The following is an 18,665-nucleotide window of genomic DNA, read 5'->3' on the forward strand; positions in this document are numbered from 1 at the left end:
GAGGGATGTACAACAGTGTGAATGTACCTAATGCCACTGAACTGTACACTTAAAGATGGTAAAAATATTAATTTTTAGGTATGTTTTATGATTTAAAAATAGCAAAAATGGCTTATATCGTAAGCTTTAATTTTGGCTTTTTCTGAACTACAAATTTGTAAAAATTTTGCCTTTTGCCTGGTTTTTTCCTACAAAGAGCACATCATCAGTAGTCTATGTTGAATGAATCAATAAGCGAATGAAATAGATGGTAAATAAGCTTCTTCAGGCCAGAGATTTTAATTGCTTTGTGCCTCTTCATAATTCTGGTCATAGAGGGTCATTAACTCATAGGTGAAAAAAGGCTCTTCCCCAGATTCATTAAATCTGGACTCTTACCAGAAAAGATGAAAATAATATCCCCTGGCCCCTTTTCAAAAATTGTTTTTCACTTATTGTAAACCTCTTGGAACAGAATATGGGCTTTACTTTCTGTAGAGAGCAATTAAAAGATCTTTTTGCATACTAGCTGGAGGTTTTTTCATGTATGCTAAACTTTCTTATGAGGAAATTTTTTTTTTTTTAAATTTAGGAATTAAGTTTTGAAGGATGAAGTCTTTATGGAGTTGAAGTTTACAACCAAATTGAAATTAAATATAGTTTCATATTTTTTAAGTTTCTAAAGGGGGTACCTTCAAAATATCTAAGTGCTCTAAGAGGAAATTGAGAAAGCAAAATGACTTAGATTCACATTTGAATTTCCTGTACTTCCACAAAGCAGAATTAGTAGCTCTCTTCTTACCACCATAGAACTTTGTAATACCTTAGTTATATATTACATTGCTTTATGCTTTCCCCCAAACCCAGTTAGAATGTGAGCTCTTCAAGGACAGAGACCATATTTTTTTTTTTTTAAGATTTATTTATTTGAGAGAGGGGCAGAAGCAGAGAGAGAGAATCTCAAGCAGACCCCACTAAGCAGGGAGCCTGATGTGGGGCTCGATCCCACAACCCTGAGATCATAACCTGAGCTGAAATCACGAGTGAGATGCTTAACCAATTGAGCCACCCAGGCATCCGCAGAGACTATGTTTTACATTGTTTTCTAACAAAGCACCTAGCTAATATTTTTGTACTGAATGAAAGAATAAACTAGAAGTCACATACTACCTTCTAGGAGTTCACAATATATTGAAGAGCTGGATGATTGCTATTGTACTGGTTTTGTAAGGACATTATTTGTTTTGTCCTTTGACATTACTTTTAGCTATTTGAAAGATGGCATCATGGAGGAGAATCTTATAATTTAGGTCCACCACCTACTAGCTTTGTGATTTTGAGCAAGTCATTTAATTTCACCGAGTCTCAGTTTCCTAGTCTGGAAAATGGGATTATAAAATTTACCTTATGTCCTTTGTAGAGTTATAGTGAGGAACTTATGTTTTAAACAGGATTTCTAAAAGTTGAAGTTTCCATTAAGGGATACCTGGGTGGCTCAGTGAGTTAGGTATCTGCCTTTGGTGTCATGATCCTAGGGTCCTGGCATCTAGCCCAGCATCTGTCTCCCTGCTCGGCTGGCCGTCTGCTTCTCCCTCTCCTTCTCTTCCCCTCCACTTGTGCTCTCCTGCTCTCTCTCAAATCTTTTTTTTTAAAAGAAGTTTCCATTAAAATATGAGGTTATTATTTTTTTTACTTTTTTTTGGTCTACTCAATCTAAATATAGTATCATGGAAGAATATCATTTATTCATTCAAAAATATTTATTAATGGCCTACTCTGTGCAACCCCTATTCATACTCTAATTAATACTCTAATACTAATTTTTATTGTCTATAGGTATGTTCTCTTTCCTAGAGCAAATAAATGACAAATGAGAGACACTGGCTTCTTTTTGGTAGTATATAAAAGCTTTATATAATATTAAATACATAGTGTTAATTTGAAAATATTAAAAATCTTTTCCTAATTTATGCAAGTATATTTAATCAATATTGTGTCCTGCCTACTTTATATTTTACTCTGTTCATAATACATATCATGAAAAAGTATCAAGATCAGTTCAAAAATTTTTTTGCCCACATGCATTTTGGAGAAATTAGTTAATAACTAAACACAATTTATATTCTTTTTAAATAATCTGCTGCCCAATAATACTGGATATTAAGTGACTGTAGAATTTTTTTTACTCTATGTTTCATAACTTGAAAATATTAGAATAAAATAAAGCTAAGTGATACAGCTATAATCACCAAACTCTTTACTGAGAAACATAGTTGTATACTGTCTCCCTTCCGTCTTCCCTCGCTCCATTTGTTCATTTGATAAGTAAATGGGATTAGATTATGAGGAACTATCAATTCCAAGAACAAGAAATGTGAACTTTAACATATTTACAGTGCTAGGTCACAGGATACCACTGATTTTGGTGACCAGCCAGATGATCCACAAGAAACTGATTAGTGTGTTCCCTCAAAGCAAATGGTGGTAAGTTGTTAAACTAATGCAACCAATGAGTTATACTCCCCTTATTTAAGCCCATGTGTAGGCCCCTCCCCACTTAATTACTGGTTGGGCCATGTGATTTGCTTTGGCCAATGGGACATTAGCAAATATAACCTAAGCAAAAGCTTAAAAAGAACTTACACGTGGCATTCCTGAGACTGTCATGAGAAAAAGGCCAAGCTGACTTTTTGGAGGGTAAGTACACAGGGAGCAGAGACAAGCCATCTCAACAGAGAGTCCATAGATCACACAGCCCCAGCCTATGCATCAAGGAGGCCATAGTTTCATTAGTGACCCCAGGCAAGAAGAGCAGAATTGCCCAACTGACCCCAGTCCAAATTGTGACCCACAAAATCATAAGCAAATGAAATGGTTGTTATTTGGTGGTAGTTTGTTATGCAACAATAGATAACTGGCACACCATATTTCCAGTATGTCTTCTTTTGGATAATAACCTCTTGGATAATACTTTGTTTTAAAAGAATAAATAACTAACTGGAATTTAAATAAAAACTTGAAACAAACAAAAATATTTGGCAGGTAAAAATCAAATTGCATGGGGTGCCTGGGTGGCTCTGTGGGTTAAGCCGCTGCCTTCGGCTCAGGTCATGATCTCAGGGTCGTGGGATCGAGCCCCGCGGGAGCCTGCTTCCTCCTCTCTCTCTGCCTGCCTCTCTGCCTGCTTGTGATCTCTGTCAGATAAACAAATAAAATCTTAAAAAAAAAAATCAAATTGCACGGCTCATTGTATGTAAATTATTCTTCATAAAACAATTACAAAAAATAATTAAAAATAAAAAAAATCCATCAAATATCTTACTTCCTGTAAATGTATTTTTCCTTTGTTGAAATAATGACACAGACAATTCCTTATAGAAAAACAGTATAGTCACAGTAATTTGAAAATACATTTTAATGCTTACTTTTCTTCACTACGCTCCCTGGAAGGCAGGATATAACGCATTTTATTGGACAACAATAGTGCTGTTGAACTGTTGAAATTCTTCAGGATTGCTATGAGAAGAGAGTTCTGACACTTCGCTTTTGTTTCCCCCTATCCTTTATTTCTCACTGCTTTTCTCATCTATTTACTTCTTCCCCTTCTTTCTATTCCCGATTGGCCCTATCACCCGTCCTTTCAAATCATTAATCTCTTCAGAGTTCCATCATTTCCTTTACAATTCTTTCATCTATCAAAGATACAGCTGCTGCTTTACTGCTCTTAGTAGTAATTACTAGTATTGAGCATATTAGCATCTTTTCAGTAAACATCTGTATATTAAGCATGGGATCATGATAGGAGAATAGGAAAATAATGTACTCTAGAAATTATTTGGACCTCTTTTGCTCGTGTAGGTAATAACACTTCTATTGACTCTTTGTAACAAAAACATAGGGGCTTGGAGCCAAAGTGATTATGGCTGCTGTGTACACCCTCTGGCACCAGGCCGACTTTGGGGGCCTTTCCATAACTAGCAATTGCAGGCTTCATTACTCTTCCACGTTCGTCGGATTCTTTCCCTGAAGGGAAAAAAAGGAGGGTTGTTGGGGGAAACTGCATGAAAAGCGAGGATCAGGAATGGTTGCCGATTTTATCTAAATAGCAGGTGAAAACAAAGCAGAAATTTGGGGAACCCTAAGCTTGGGAGATTACTTGTCAGTGAAGAACGGAGAGCGAGGATTAAGGGATCACCTGAGCCGGAGAATTACAAATGCTTCTGACACCTGCCGCAAAATTTTCCATCGCGGACGGTACCCTGCGGGGAGGGAAGCAGGAGCGCCGGCCCGAGCAGTTACCCTGGCGATTGGTCGCGCCCCCTCCCCTGAGGGGCGGTGGCGGTCTGACCCCGCCCCCGCGCCGCGGGTGGGCGGTGGGGGCCGGGCGCGGCCGGGCACCTCCCACCTGTCACTCAGCGGGCCCCGGGCGCTCTCCGCCCCCTGCCTGACAGGCACCTCGGGGCCGCCCCCGTCCCCGCTCCGCCTCAGGCTTCGCCAGCTTAAGTCACAACAAGGTCCGGCTACCTGGGCGCGCCCGGCCGGACGGCTGCGGGGCGGGCGCCGGGTGGCGGCGCTGAGGGCTCGAGGAGAGGAGCTCCGCCGCGTCTGTTGGAGCGGTTCCCTCGGTGGGCCGCCGGCGAGGGCATGAGCGCCGACTGCCCGTGCCTCAGGAGCGGCGGCGGCGGGAGCGGCGAGGGGAGGAGGCGCCGCGGAGAGGCCACCGTCCAGGGCAGCTCCGGGGGACAGCAGGGCAGGAAATGTGCCTGTCCTTAGCGGCTCAGGAGGCAGCATGCACCCCGATGCCACCGACAGCAGCGGCGCCGGCCTCAACCTCGCGCCGGCCGCAGCCGCCGGCGGCCGCCCTGCCTCGGGCACCCCGGGCGAGCGCCGGCCGGACCCCCGGGAAGACGCGGCGGCGCCGGGGGCTCCTGGCGGCTGGAGCTGGCGAGTGCCAGTGGCCGTGGCCGCACTCGCCGCCGTGTGCCTCTCCTGGCTGGGGCCCGGTTGCTGGCAGGCGACCGGAGGCGCGGGGCCGTGCACCGTCCTGCTCAGGCTCTGCCTGTACCTGGGCTGCGCCGCGGCAGCCTTCCTCCTGGGGACCCTGTTCTCCCTCGTCTGCCGGAGCCGGCGAGCCCCTCCGCCGGACTTCGTCGCCGCCTGGAGACGGCTGGCCGCGGCCGCCCGCCGCGGGCCGGGGGTAAGTACCGGTCTCCCCACTGCCTCGCGCGCTGGGGCCTCCGCCCGGCCCTCCGCGCTTCCGGTGCCCGCTGCCCGTCTCAGAGCCCCGGGTGGCGGCCGCGGTGGCGGCGTGGCTCGTCCTCTCCGCCCGGCTGCCGGAGAGGAACCGGGCTGGGGTTGGTTGGCCCCGCCGGTAGCTGCGAGCGGTCCCCGGGCCCCCGCGGAAGGCGGGCTCGGGGCTCCTCCGGGCTTGCGAGATGCTCGCCGAGATGCACGTTGTTAGGCTGTGTAGTTGCTCCACAACCACCCCCAGGCACAAACTCGGTAGCTGAATAATCACTCAGAATCTTGGATGCTGCTCTGCAGTTGGCGACGGGGGCACTCACTGTACGCACACGCTGCGCCCTATATCGGTCACTGTATTTCTAACCGTTCTCTGGGGGAGGTAACTTTATGACCTTTTACCGATGGGGAAACTTGTTCAGAGAGGCTGACTTGGCTTAATTCTCATCCTGCCAGTACCTCTCATCCAAAATCTGGTGCACTGTGTAGATCAGTGGCGCAGTCCCAGCTATTTTCTGTGATTTCGAAAAGGGATGTCAGATATAATTTCAGTTTGCAACAAAAGGAACCATATTCCCAGTGGGTTTGGGACAGCAGGGCGGTGATTAGGGAAGATAGGAATGAGCTCTTCCCTTCTTTGGTGCCAAACCATTGCTTGATCAACGTCCCAGCTTCCTCTGATAACCTTATCTAAGTGAAACTTGATTCTGATGTAGCTTGTTAGCTTGTTGTGTTTGGGGCACATTATGCCGAGTCTGAGATTTGTTTCTGCCGGTAATTTATTTAACATGGGTTTACTAAGAGAATTATAACTTAAATTTCATAAGCCAATAGGATACAGGATAATGGCTCTAAACAAGGCAGTGAAGAAATAACCTACTCCACAAACCAGTGATAGATGAATACACTATTGTTCTAGGGGATGGAGAAATAAAGTCCAGATTCATTCATTCATTCATTCATTCATTCATTCAGAATTGGTTCTTGGTAGAATCAGTGCTTTCAACCAAAAGTTGGGCATTAGCTGCTGGGACACAGAGCTAGTGGACAGTGGCATTGGTGTTGGTAGGCAAGGTGAGGTGCTCTGAAGGTTAATACTTTAGGGACAGTTACACAGCTTGCACCACTGCCTATGAGAAATAGACTCACCAAGGCAGAAACAGATGTCCCTTTCCCTCCTGAGACTGCTGCCTGGTTTAACACCCTGCTGACCGGGGCGCCTGGGTGGCTCAGTGGGTTAAAGCCTCTGCCTTAGGCTCAGGTCATGATCCCAGGGTCCTGGGATCGAGTCCTGCATCGGGCTCTCTGCTCAGTGGGGAACCTGCTTCCTCCTCTCTCTCTGCCTGCCTCTCTGCCTACTTGTGATCGCTGTCTGTCAAATAAATAAATAAAATATAAAAAAAAAAAAAACAAAAAAAACCCCACCCTGCTGACCAAGAGTTGCCTGACCACAGCAGGAACAAGTGTCTCGAGATCTACAGAGAGCTGTTCAGATCAGCAAAGAGTAGCCTTGCCCAGATTGAATACTCTGGGTTAAGTCCACACAAATTACTGATATTTAAAGTTTAAAGTGTCCGTTACATCATAGTTATTCTTCCATATATTTAGATGGATAAGCACTGTAAGAGCACAGTAGTTTTGCAGATACCATCTTGGCACTGTTTCTCAAATTCACCGTCCGATCAAAAGAACTTCATTTAAAAACGTGAATTTGAAATCATAACCAATGGATGGCATAACTTGGCATTCACTGCTTGACTGAACGATATTGTCATTAAACTGAAATTGCCTAGCTACTTTAAGCTAAGGGAAATGGCAGTGATTCAGCTTCATAAAAATATTTGTTAGAGGGAACATTGCCCTCTGGGTTTTGTATTTGCTTATACTATGATCTGCTTATAGTTTTGTAAATATCAAGCTCTTCATCGAAATTACCCTGTCCTGAGTCAGTCTCTTCTGAATGTACCCTTTAGTTAATGGCTGGAGGGTTGTAGGTAAGGAAGTCAGGCATCCTCACTCTGTAAATTCGGTAAATTAAGGAATAGGAGCTTCTATTTTCCTCAGTGGTCTCAAAAATTAGTAATGTTTATTTCTTTTAAAAGCCTTCATGAAACAGTCCTTTTTTTCCATATCTAATTTAGCAAGAGTTGATGGGCGGGTGTATTTTTCCTCTTGATTTTTCTCTACAGTGGTAGAAAATAAGGATCCCGATTTTGCTAGCTAGTTTATTGATTTATAAATAATGTCCCAATTCTTTAGAGTATTGTAAGAAATTATAATTCAGTCAGTACATATTAAGTGTTTTATATGAGCCAGGTATTATTCTGGAAGCTGGGATTGAATCAGTGAGACACATAAGAGACCTTCCTACTCCCTGGAGATTATATTCTTATGGGAGATCAGGCCATAAATAAACGCGATATTTTTAGATAGTGATAAATGCTAATGAGACAAAAAGTAAGAGTTAAATGATTAAGAGTTCCTAGTAGGTGAGAGCAGGAAGTTTAGATGATGAGGTCAGGGTCAAAACCTAGTGTATTGCATTTTGCCTCTGAAGGCATAGAAGTCTCATATTGTGGGTTACCACTATTTCTGGGAAGATACATTTCCCCAAACCGCCCCCCTCCACCACCAGCTCATTTAGACCTCTGGGTAGATAAAACTTGGATTAACATCGAGAAAGATGATTTAGTAGAGGAATTTGAGAAAATAGTACCTTAAAGGTGATAGAAAACGAAGCAGTATATGTAATTCTTCATGTATACAACTGGAAGATTTCAGTTAATAGAAATGAAGCATAAATTTAAGGAAAGTAGATTATTGGTTATTCTTTGGAACTTGGATTTGTGTAATAGTCTTAAATGAGAAAATAAGGGCATTGGGAAAATGTAGTTTCTAAGCTCTAAATTGTAATTGAAATGCATATTCTTCACATAAAATGTTATTTTTTTGACAGTACTGGTGTTATTTACTCAAGCCTTAAGTTGTGCTGCATTGCTTATTTGAGCCCTTCTCCTAGTTGTGCTATATTTCTAATTTGTATTTAAGTGTTTTTTTTTTTTTAATGTTCTGTTCTTTATGAATGGAAGCATAAGCATGTGGTGTAGTATAAAATATGTCAGTTCTGTGAGGGTAGAAGCTGGACCACACAGGTCATCTAACATATGTGGAGAGGGAGGGTGTTTAGTAGTGAACCAAATGGCGCCTCTTATGATACAGTGACTATTTTACTACGGAAATTTTGATTCAGCATGAAGAAAAGAATCCTCATTCGCTCTTAGACATTTTGGATTCTTCTAGTATGAGTCAGACAGGTCAGAGGCTGGGATCTATCCTTCTAGTTGCCTATCCTTCCTTCCTCTTTTTTTCCTTCTTGATCTCCTTCTATAGCGGAAAAAAATGTATACACTGTTAAAATAAGCAACCTCAAAGAAGCCCAAACTAAAAGTGACAAGGAGTTTTTGTGTCTAGAAGTGTTTAAAATGCTTCTGCCTATTTCACAGTGTACCTACTGGTTAAAAACTCCATGTAATTAGCACCCATGATTGACACCTTTTGTCATTACCTTGCACCTAGCAAGAGCTCAAGGAGTGTTTGCAGATGATGACAAAAAAAATTGTTCTCTCACGCTTTTCCGATCCTATTAATCCAGTATTAGCATTTACTGGGCATCTCCTATGTGCGTGATTTTTTATTTTGGGGGGGGGGGATGGGAATTACTATTGATTAAAGTAGTAAAAATAATTTTCAACTCAAGTAGAAATAATATGTAGTAATATATACAGGTACTAAGGAGGCTTTCCTGTAAGGTCAGAAAGTCTTAGAGTTGATATCTGGGCTCCACTTTAGAAAAACTTAGACTTTGTTACAGGCCAGCAGACTGGAGCTGTAATGCCCTGGGGCTGGCCTGCTCCTGGGGCAAGTGCTGTTAGTCCGGCTTTGCGGAGCAGGCTGTCACAGTATGTTCTATCTTGTGCTAGGCCAGTTAACTTATCTAGCTCAAGAGCCTCAGATTCACTGGCCACAGTTACTCGACCCTAGTACATCATCTAAGCAAGGCAACAGAAAGAGAAATATGACGAAAGTGAATCAGTAGTTTAGAAAACATATTTTCATTACTGAACTCACAATACACAGCTCATCTTCATATAATGGAAAAAAGGAAAATAAGTTTTACATTTTGACGATAAGAAGATAAGAGAATAGCTCCTTTAGCTATCAGTTATTCTCATAGTCTATGGATTTTCTCTTTTACATTGTAACTTACTAGATGTTTCTTGATTTATGGTTCATAAATTCAAAAAATTCAAAAAAAAATGTAAGTAATTCATGATGATCAGAAGATTGATACAAGAAAGTCCACCAAAGTGAATAGTAGCATATGGGAAACCAAAGTCCACTGCTCTATGAAGAAAACATTAATGAGAGACTTTCCAAAGTTCAAGCAGATAGAAGAGTTCAAGTGGCTTATCAAATCCAATTAATAGGCATTTACTGAGTATCTGCTACATATCTGCTATTATGGTCTTATTAGATCACTTTTTGCCTAGTTAGCTGCTGAGTGCCTGTGTCGGACACATAGTAGGAACATAGCAAGCTCTCAGTAGATCAATTTTGCCTGAATAAATGGATTATTGTCTGAGACAAGAGCAAACTTAACTATCCTACTTTCATTTTTAATTGAAATTTTAACCCTAGCATCCTAGAGAAGAGTCAGAGCCTTGCAATAGGTGTCACCAAGAGCTTGGGAAATTGGTCTCTGGAAATGCAGGGCAATGTTTTTAGTGTTGGGGAGGATTCAGAGATGAACAAGAATCTCCCTGTCCCTGCCCTCTTAGGCTGAGTAGACAGGACTGATCAAGAAGACTAGATGGGAGGCCAGATGTTTATAGAGACAGTAAAATATTCACATAGCAATCCATGGTGTCAGTTGGCTTGAGTAGGACTTCAAGAATTCCTAAATGAGTTCTTTTACAAATACAAAAGTTCTTTGAGTAAAACAAACTTAATTTAGTTACTTGAGGGGAAAAAGGAAAAAGAGACAGTGATTAGGGAGCCTATATTAGGCTATATTAGGGAGCCTCTTTGTGACTTTCCTTTATTATGCTAATGTGATAAACTAACCCTCAGTAATTTGATAATGGATAATGGCATAATATACTTACTATCTTCAGAATATTTGCATTTTAACCAGGGGATTTAAGTCATGGTGGCTAGTGGGAAAAAACGTTCTTGAGGAAGATGGCTTTTTGAGAACCCCTTAAATCACAGGGTCCTCCCTAGCTCTCTTTGTGATCTAAAGGTTGTTTTCCTCTAAATTCACTCTATTAATAATTTTTAAATTTAATTTTTTTTGTAGATTATAAGTTCACATGTTTTTTTAAAAAGCATATACAAGGGTATACGGTGAAATTTTCTCTTCCCTCTAGATAGTTATTATTGATAGTGTCTATTCTTCCAGATATATATTATGCACATATAAGCAAATACAGATATGTATTTAAAGGGAAAATTTTGTACAGTATTTAAAGGGAGAAGTTTTGTACAGTAAATCTGTAATTTACCAATACAAGAACAATGATTACACATAAAGGACAGTTTTTTTCTTTTTTTATATCTTCATTACAAAGGCACTATCCCTTAAGCTTAGGAAACACAAGAAGTTATATATGAATGATAAGTTCAAAGTACGAAGATACAATACATCAATATACCTGGAACAACAAAAAATGCTCATCAAAAACAGGATATGTATGCTAAGAAATACAAAAAGTGTGATTTGCTTTAGCAGGACTCTAAAGGAGGCAATATTTATTTTAATAATTTATACAAAAAATAAGCCAACCAAACTGCTGACAGAATGCCTGTACCATTTAGGATTTGAGTTGCCACTGAGTATATGAGACGAATCATAAGAGCTAGGATTGGAAAGTTAGTTTGGGTCATGTTGTGGAAATCTTCAGTCAAGAGAATAGAACTGGATTTTAGTCTGGAGGCTTGGCAGCTACTGACCCAGGAGGAGGAATGCCATGTTAAGTGCAGTGATAAAAAGTGAGAGTTAATTGCGCACCTATGTAGCTCAGTCCTTAAGCGTCTGCATTCAGCTGGGTCATGATCCCAGGATGCTGGGATGAGCCCCACATTCGGCTTCCTGCTCAGCGGGAAACCTGGTTCTCCCTCTCCCACTCCTTCTGCCTATGTTCCCTCTCTAGCTGTGTCTCTCTCTGAAAAATAAATAAACGAAATCTTAAAAAAAAAAGAGAGAGATAATGAAGCTGTGTGAATGGAGAAGAGAGAATAAATTTGAGTGAGATTTTTTTCTTTGACGTAAAATATCATTATCATTACAGTTAGGTTTAATTATCTTCTCCAGAGTGTTCCAACATTCTCTTTAAACAATAAATTCAGTCCCAAAACAAAGGGTCCTCCTGTTCACAAAATGAAGACCACAGTTTCCAAGTTTGAATGTTTGTTCTTTTTGGAGCCCAAATTTTGGTCCTTCCCTGGGAGGTTCATTTCAGTCTTGAATCTCAAGTTGTTTTTGTTTTGTTTTTGATGTCACCCTTGTAATTGAATGTTGCCTTCTTGAAAGTATCTTAGGTTTTATTTCCCAACCTTATTGTTTTGGGGTAAGGAGTACCCCCAGACTCCTGAAAATGTGAGCTCTTGTAGTCAGAATGTGCACACAGTTGTATAAAATGGTGACTCAGCAGGTTTAGTGCTGAAGGCTCAGGCTTAAGAAAATGAACATTGCCCATGGAAGGCTTTAAGTATTAAAATGATAGCATACGAACTTGTGGCTTTAAAAAAAAAACGCAACTTTGCTTTCGAAAGAAAAATACTGCAAACTTGGAATTTATTTTTTTACCCCAGTATTAGGTCCCTTTCCAAATTAGGGTTGGGTGAGTGGGTGGGAATGATGGGAGTGGTAGGCAGCTCTTCTCCAAGGTTCTCCTGGATACCCTGAGCCTCGGGCCAGGGCCTGCATCCATGATTCATTTCTGCATCCATGATTCATTTCTGCATCTGTGTTAGACTTGAGGAGTGTGCTTATATAGTTTCTGGAAACACAGTGAAGGTTTCCAGAAAGTCCAGTGGGTTTGGTTGTATTTTGATGGGTTTCCCAGCTCAGGTCCTGCTTTGGTAGAATGTACTTAGGAGTGTGAGATGTGCCTGCTCTGTCCCTGGGGGTGACCTGTGCTGGTCAGTTACTATAGGCACTGGTCAGTCCGGTACATTTGTCAGCCGTACTGGGGTTTCCATGTCTGAATTGCCATGAGCTGAATGTGAAGAAAAATGTCTGTGGGTGCTCCAGATAAAATGTCTCTGAGGCCAAGGAAGGAAATGAACAAAGAGTACATTTTTAGGGTAAGAGACATGAACTTGTTTAGGCTACTAGGATCTATTTAATAAGCTTCCAGTTTTGGTATAGAATACTACTCTTAGAAAATTAGATAAGTTTCTACAAATACTTATTTCTTTAAAAAAAATTTTTTATTATGTTATATTAGTCACCATGCAGTACATCTTTAGTTTTTGATGTAGTCTTCCATGATTCATCGTTTGCATGGAACACCCAGTGTTCCATGCAATCCATGCCTTCCTTAACCATTTTGGGGTTCACCCATCTCCCCACCCCCCTACCCTCTAAAATCCTCAGTTTGTTTCCTGGAGTCCATAGTCTCTCATGGCTCTTCTCCCCCTCTGATTTCCCTGTCCTTCATTTTTCCCTTCCTTCTCCTAATGTCCTCCATGCTATTCCTTATGTTCCACATATAAGTGAAATCATATGATAATTGTCTCTCTGCTTGACTTATTTCACTTAGCATAATCTCCTTCAGTTCCATCCATGTTGATGCAAATGGTGGGTATTCAGCCTTTCTGATAGCTGAGTAATATTCCATCGTATATATGGACCACATCTTTATCCACTGATCTGTTGAAGGGCATCTCAGCATCTTCTACAGTTTGGCTGTTGTGGCTGTTGCTGCTATGAACATTGGGGTGCATGTGGCTCTTCTTTTCTCTACATCTGTATCTCTGGGGTGAATACCTAGTAGTGCAATTGCCGGGTCATAGGGTAGCTCTATTTTTAACTTTTTGACGAACCTTCACACTGTTTTCCAAAGTGGCTACACCAGTGTGTATCCCACCAACAGTGTGAGGGGGTTCCCTTTTCTCCACAACCTCTCCAACATTTGTTGTTTCTTGCCTTGTCAATTTTTGCCATTTTTATTGGTGTAAAGTGGTATCTTAGTGTGGTTTTGATTTGAATTTTCCTGATGGCTAATGATGTTGAACATTTTTTCATGTGTCTGTTAGCCATTTGTGTATCTTCTTTGGAGAAGTGACTGTTCATGTCTTCTGCCCATTTTTTGACTTGATTATTTGTTCTTTGGGTGTTGAGTTTGAGAAGTTCTTTATAGATCTTGAATACCAGCCCTTTATCTATAGATATTTGCAAATGACACTACAGATACAAATACTTATTTCTTAAGTAACCTGCATTTCTGTAGTTCTCAACCACCTGTATGTGTGAGTGACAGTATATATATGACTGCCATTGATGGCAGGAAGTAAAATTTTATAGGTGTTTACTTCTGTCTGCTCATGTAGAACCTTGGTCTACAGTGCCCCTAACTGCCCCTCCCCAGTATTTCTGAGAGTCCATTGGCAGTGTCTTCTGTATTTGTGAATAAGCTTATTTGTGTTCTTCCATTCGTGGTACCTGCAAAGCATTTGAGAGTGGCTTTTCTGCCATCACTGCTGGCAGTCTGTGAAAAAGCACATTTCTTGTTGCGCTACTAGTGTCTCAGTCCCCTGAAGATGGATATCCAGGTGTGTGTATTTAGTCCTTTTTTTTTTTTTTTTTTTGTAGTTCATAGTAGCTGAGTGTGTAGCCCTGTTTCTCTTGGATATACTTTTAAACAGTTTTCCCCCACCTTTATTATAGAAGCCGAGGAGCTGATGCTTCTGTTTGCATTTCTTATGAAGATAGCTCTTCCCTGTTGTCCACCTGGCCAGGAGCAGCCCTTGGAGTCAAAGCTAGAGTTCTCTCTGTCTCCAACCTTGAACCCATACATACAAGTCACCTCCCAAAAGGCCTCTTTATCCTCTAAGTCAGCTCTTACAAATACCCACCTGAGGGCTGCATGCAGGCTTTGCCAGTTTGTTAGACATGAAGTTAACATTTTAACTATTCCAGAAATTTCACTATGTTTTTTCTGAGGCAATTAATCTCTTTCTCCTGATTTTTTTTCAGTTTCACTAAACCTTTCTGAGATAACAATCTCTAGATAAACTTAGGAAGTTGCTTTGTTTTCCAGATTTGAATTATGGTTATTTTTGGATCTCTTTTTTAATTATTTTAGGTAGTCTCATCCTTAAGCCCTCTGTAATAACCATCTCTACACTGAGAAGAGATTTATTCCTCTTTTGGGGTCTCAGTCTCATGTATTCAACTGCTTGACTTGGCATTTGCTGTGGTGCCTAAAACTCAGCTAGTTCAAGTGTCCTCATCCCTCTTCTGTTGTCTTTTATGTTCTTGACTAACACCTCCTTACCTTACATCAGGTACCACAGCCAGAAGGCTTTGAGTTCCCTGAACATCTCCTTCTCCTCACTCTCCATATGCCGTCTGTCCATCACCAAGTCCTGCCTTCTTACATCTTGAGCATCTTGCACCCATCTACTTCTTTCCATCTTTCCTGCTTCATCCCAACTGCCATCATATCCCACCTAGATGACCGCAGTAGCCTCTCAACTGGTCTCTCTGTCTCCTTGTTGGCATATTAAAAATGCAAACCTAATCAATCCATCTTCCACATGTTTAATTAAAATCCACCAGTAGCTTCCTGTTCTTCCCAGCTCTTCAGCCTCACCTGTCTTCACTACCTTCATCCTTATGTTCCATCCTCAGTCCTCAAAGGACCATGCTCGCTCCTTCACTGGTGACCTTGTATCTAGCTTCCTCTGCTTGGAGCAGCCCACTGCCCCCTTGCGTAGTTAATTTCTTACCCCCAGACCTCAGCTGTTGTTTCTGCAGAAATGGTCTCCCTATCTGCTGTGTATATCCTCATGACCACATACCTTTTCTTTATTTTTTCTATCACAACTCTAATTTTAGATGCCCTTGGATGATATCTTTCTTCTCTTTCTTGATCTCCATGAAGGCAGAAACTCCCCCATATCTTTAACATTTAGCATGATTTATTTTTTTTAAAGATTTTATTTGACGGACAGAGATCACAAGTAGGCAGAGAAGCAGGCAGAGAGAGAGGAGGAAGCAGGCACCCTGCCAAGCAGAGAGCCCAACGCAGGGCTCGATCCCAGGACTCCAGGATCATGACCTGAGCTGAAGGCAGAGGCCTTAACCCACTGAGCCACCCAGGCACCCCACATTTAGCATTATTTAATAGGTAAATGATAAATCTTTCTTGACCGAATAACTGGGAATCAACATAATGGTTTTGGAACCAGTCTTCTGAAGTTGAATCATGGCTCTGCCCTAATAACTATGACTACGGGCAACCTGCTTAAGGTTTCTAGACCCCAGTCTTCCTATCTGAAAAATGGAGATAAATAATTTCTAGGACTTTTGGGAAGAATGTTATAGTATTTGAAAATACAAATTCTAGTATTTGTAGAAGTGCTTGAATATAGATGGTGTTAAATGGTAGAATTTACAGTATCTCTTTTGAAAAGAACTTTTTATTATAAAATAAAAAATGCAGATTCAGAGAATCACACAAAATGTATAGTTGGATGAATGATCATAAAGAGAATACCCTTGTAACTTACAAAAACCTCAGAAGCCCCTCTAAGCCCTTCTCTATCTCCACCCCATTTCAGCCCCTTCTCTTACACCTAAGTAACTATCTTGACTTTATTAGTAATCACTTCCTTGCATGTGATTATAGTTTTATCACTCAAATATGCATCAGTGAACATCATGGTTTTTTTCTTGCCCATTTAAAAAAAAATCAGTTTCCCCTCTCTCCTTTTCTTTCCTTTACAGTTTATCTGTGAAGAACCTGGAGCATCTGTCCTGTGGCATGTCCTATAGTTTGGGTTTTGCTGATTGTGTGTGAATGATGCAGTTCAGCATGTTCCTCTCCTTTGTATGTCCTGCAAATTGGCAGCTGGATCCAGAGGCTTGATTAAACTTGTGTTTGATCCCTTTGGCAGACCAAAGGTGGTGGTGTGATCTTTCATCAGGAGGCACATAACCTCATTTTTCTTTTTTGTTATATTAGTAGCTGTTGATGCTTGATACCAAATTCCACTAACTTGTTGGGGGTGACAGAATGGTAATGTTTTAATTCTGCCATAGAGTGAGTCTGTAGTACAAGCTACTGGAACCTCTTATGCTTCTGGGCAAGGGGTGATTTGCTGGGGTGGACATCTGAGTCCGAGTGAAGGGTGGTGGTCACGTGGCCCAGATTTACAATCTGCTGGTGGTGATCCATTATCAGAAATATGTGGATGGGGGAAAAAAAATAAGTGGATGAGGCTTGCAAGAAGGAGATCATGTTCATTTTAATTTCATCCTTTCATTTTTATTTATTGGTTTGAATATTTTTTAAAGAGACATGTTTCCCTCATCTATTTGGTTACACAATAGTACAGTTCACATAGAAAAGCAGGGTAAATGCTAGTTTTCCCCCATTGCTTCTAAAATAATGAGTTGATGGGGGTTGGGGGAGTAGGTATAGGGTGGCTGGGTGATGGATGTTGGTGAGGGAATGTGCTATGATGAGTGCTGTGAAATGTGTAAGCCTGATGATTCACAGACTTGTATCCCTGGGGAAAATAATACATTACATGTTAATATAAAAAAATAAAAAAATTGGGCGCCTGGGTGGCTCAGTGGGTTAAGCCGCTGCCTTCGGCTCAGGTCATGATCTCAGAGTCCTGGGATCGAGCCCCGCATCGGGCTCTCTGCTCTCTCGGGGAGCCTGCTTCCTCCTCTCTCTCTGCCTGCCTCTCTGCCTGCTTGTGATCTCTCTGTCAAATAAAAAAATAAAAAAATAAATAAAAAATAAAAAATTAAAAAATTAAAAAATTTTTTAAAAAATCTCAAAAAATAAAATAATGAGTTGATTCCCCATCATCATCTGAAGGTGATTAGTTGTTTTGTATTTTGAAAAAAAAATTACAAAATTACGGATTTGAAAACAATAGATGGGTTTCAATCAGTTGTAATTATCTTTTTTGAAGCTTAAATAATCCCATCTTTGGCTATTTGGCATAACAGGATATTTCAGGTTCATCTTGAGCATTTTCTGTTCTCACACCTGCAATTAGCCATTTCTTCAAAAAGAGCTCTGATTTCTTTTAGTGGGAAGTGGAATTTCAAGAACCCATTCTGCCTCAGCTCTGAGCAGCACAGCCAGACCCAGATCCAGCTGTTGGAACTTCATTTGCTTTATTTGTTTGTAGGGTGACCAGTGGACCTGATTTGCTTAGACCTGTCTTGGTTTTAGCACTGAAAGTTCTGTGGCCCGAGGGGAAAAAAAAATAAAACCAAATATTTGTTCTAGGTGTTAGGCTCATAGCTATTAGTTCGGTCATTGTTTCTTGGCTTTCTCTTTGGAGAAATCTGGAAAAATATGCGTGAGATCAGTCTTTTGCAGAGAATTCATCCAGTAGTCAGATTTGTGTACTCTGTCTGTCTTCTTAAAGTCAAGTAGCACTTATTTTGGACAGTGCTTTAATCATTTTGCCGCTTGCTTATCAGAGCCTACACTGGCATTGTTCACGGGTTTAGGGAAATAGTTTCTGTGGTCTCCAATGAACTCATTGCACTCCAGTGCATGATTGTGAATACAACAGACAAATATGTGCACTACGGAGTCCCAATGTGAATGTTAGAGAGTGAATGCCTTAGTAATTATTGTAGCTAAACTTAACATTTATTGTACTTACTGTATGCTGGTGGCTATATGTATGTATTACCTATTTAATTTTTATACCTACCATGTGAGATAGGACTGTTATTTTACAGATGGGAAGACTGAGGTTTAGAGGTTTAGAGCAACTGAATAAAGTACCCAGGCCGTGTAGCATGTGGAAGAACTAAGCATTAAACCCAGGTCTCTTTTACTCTGGAGTCTGTACACTTAACCACCTTATTACCCTTGTAATTATTAAAGGCTAGTGTTACCTAATTCAGGTTAAAAAAAAAACTGGATATTCTCTCTGAGATGGTTCTAGGATCTGTTTAGGAATTAGTGTCACTTTAGAGCTCTCAGGTTGAATAGAATGGTGTTCCAGCTGCCCCTTCTGTGCTCATGACAATCATTACTAATCAAGTATGGCCATATTTTGTATATGTTTTCCTGCTGGATCTGGATGAGGGCTCAGAATCCCTTTCAATATAGTCTTCCGGGCAACCACTAAATATTTACAGAGTTGGCACATAATGTGAAACCCATCTGCCATTC

At 41.0% G+C, this 18,665-nt stretch overlaps 1 protein-coding gene across 1 annotated transcript in view; it reads left to right on the forward strand.

Annotated features, from left to right (window-relative positions):
- Positions 1 to 4,475: 4,475 nt before the first annotated feature.
- Positions 4,476 to 18,665, forward strand: part of SNX25 (sorting nexin 25) — a 121,957-nt gene continuing 107,767 nt past the window's right edge. The window contains exon 1 of the mRNA XM_047714956.1: positions 4,476 to 5,176. Within this exon, the coding sequence (XP_047570912.1) occupies positions 4,769 to 5,176 (408 nt within the window). The 5' untranslated portion in view covers positions 4,476 to 4,768. The remainder of the gene's footprint in view (positions 5,177 to 18,665) is intronic.

The sequence above is a fragment of the Lutra lutra genome, chromosome 2, assembly GCF_902655055.1.
Source record: "Lutra lutra chromosome 2, mLutLut1.2, whole genome shotgun sequence".
NCBI lineage: Eukaryota > Metazoa > Chordata > Mammalia > Carnivora > Mustelidae > Lutra > Lutra lutra.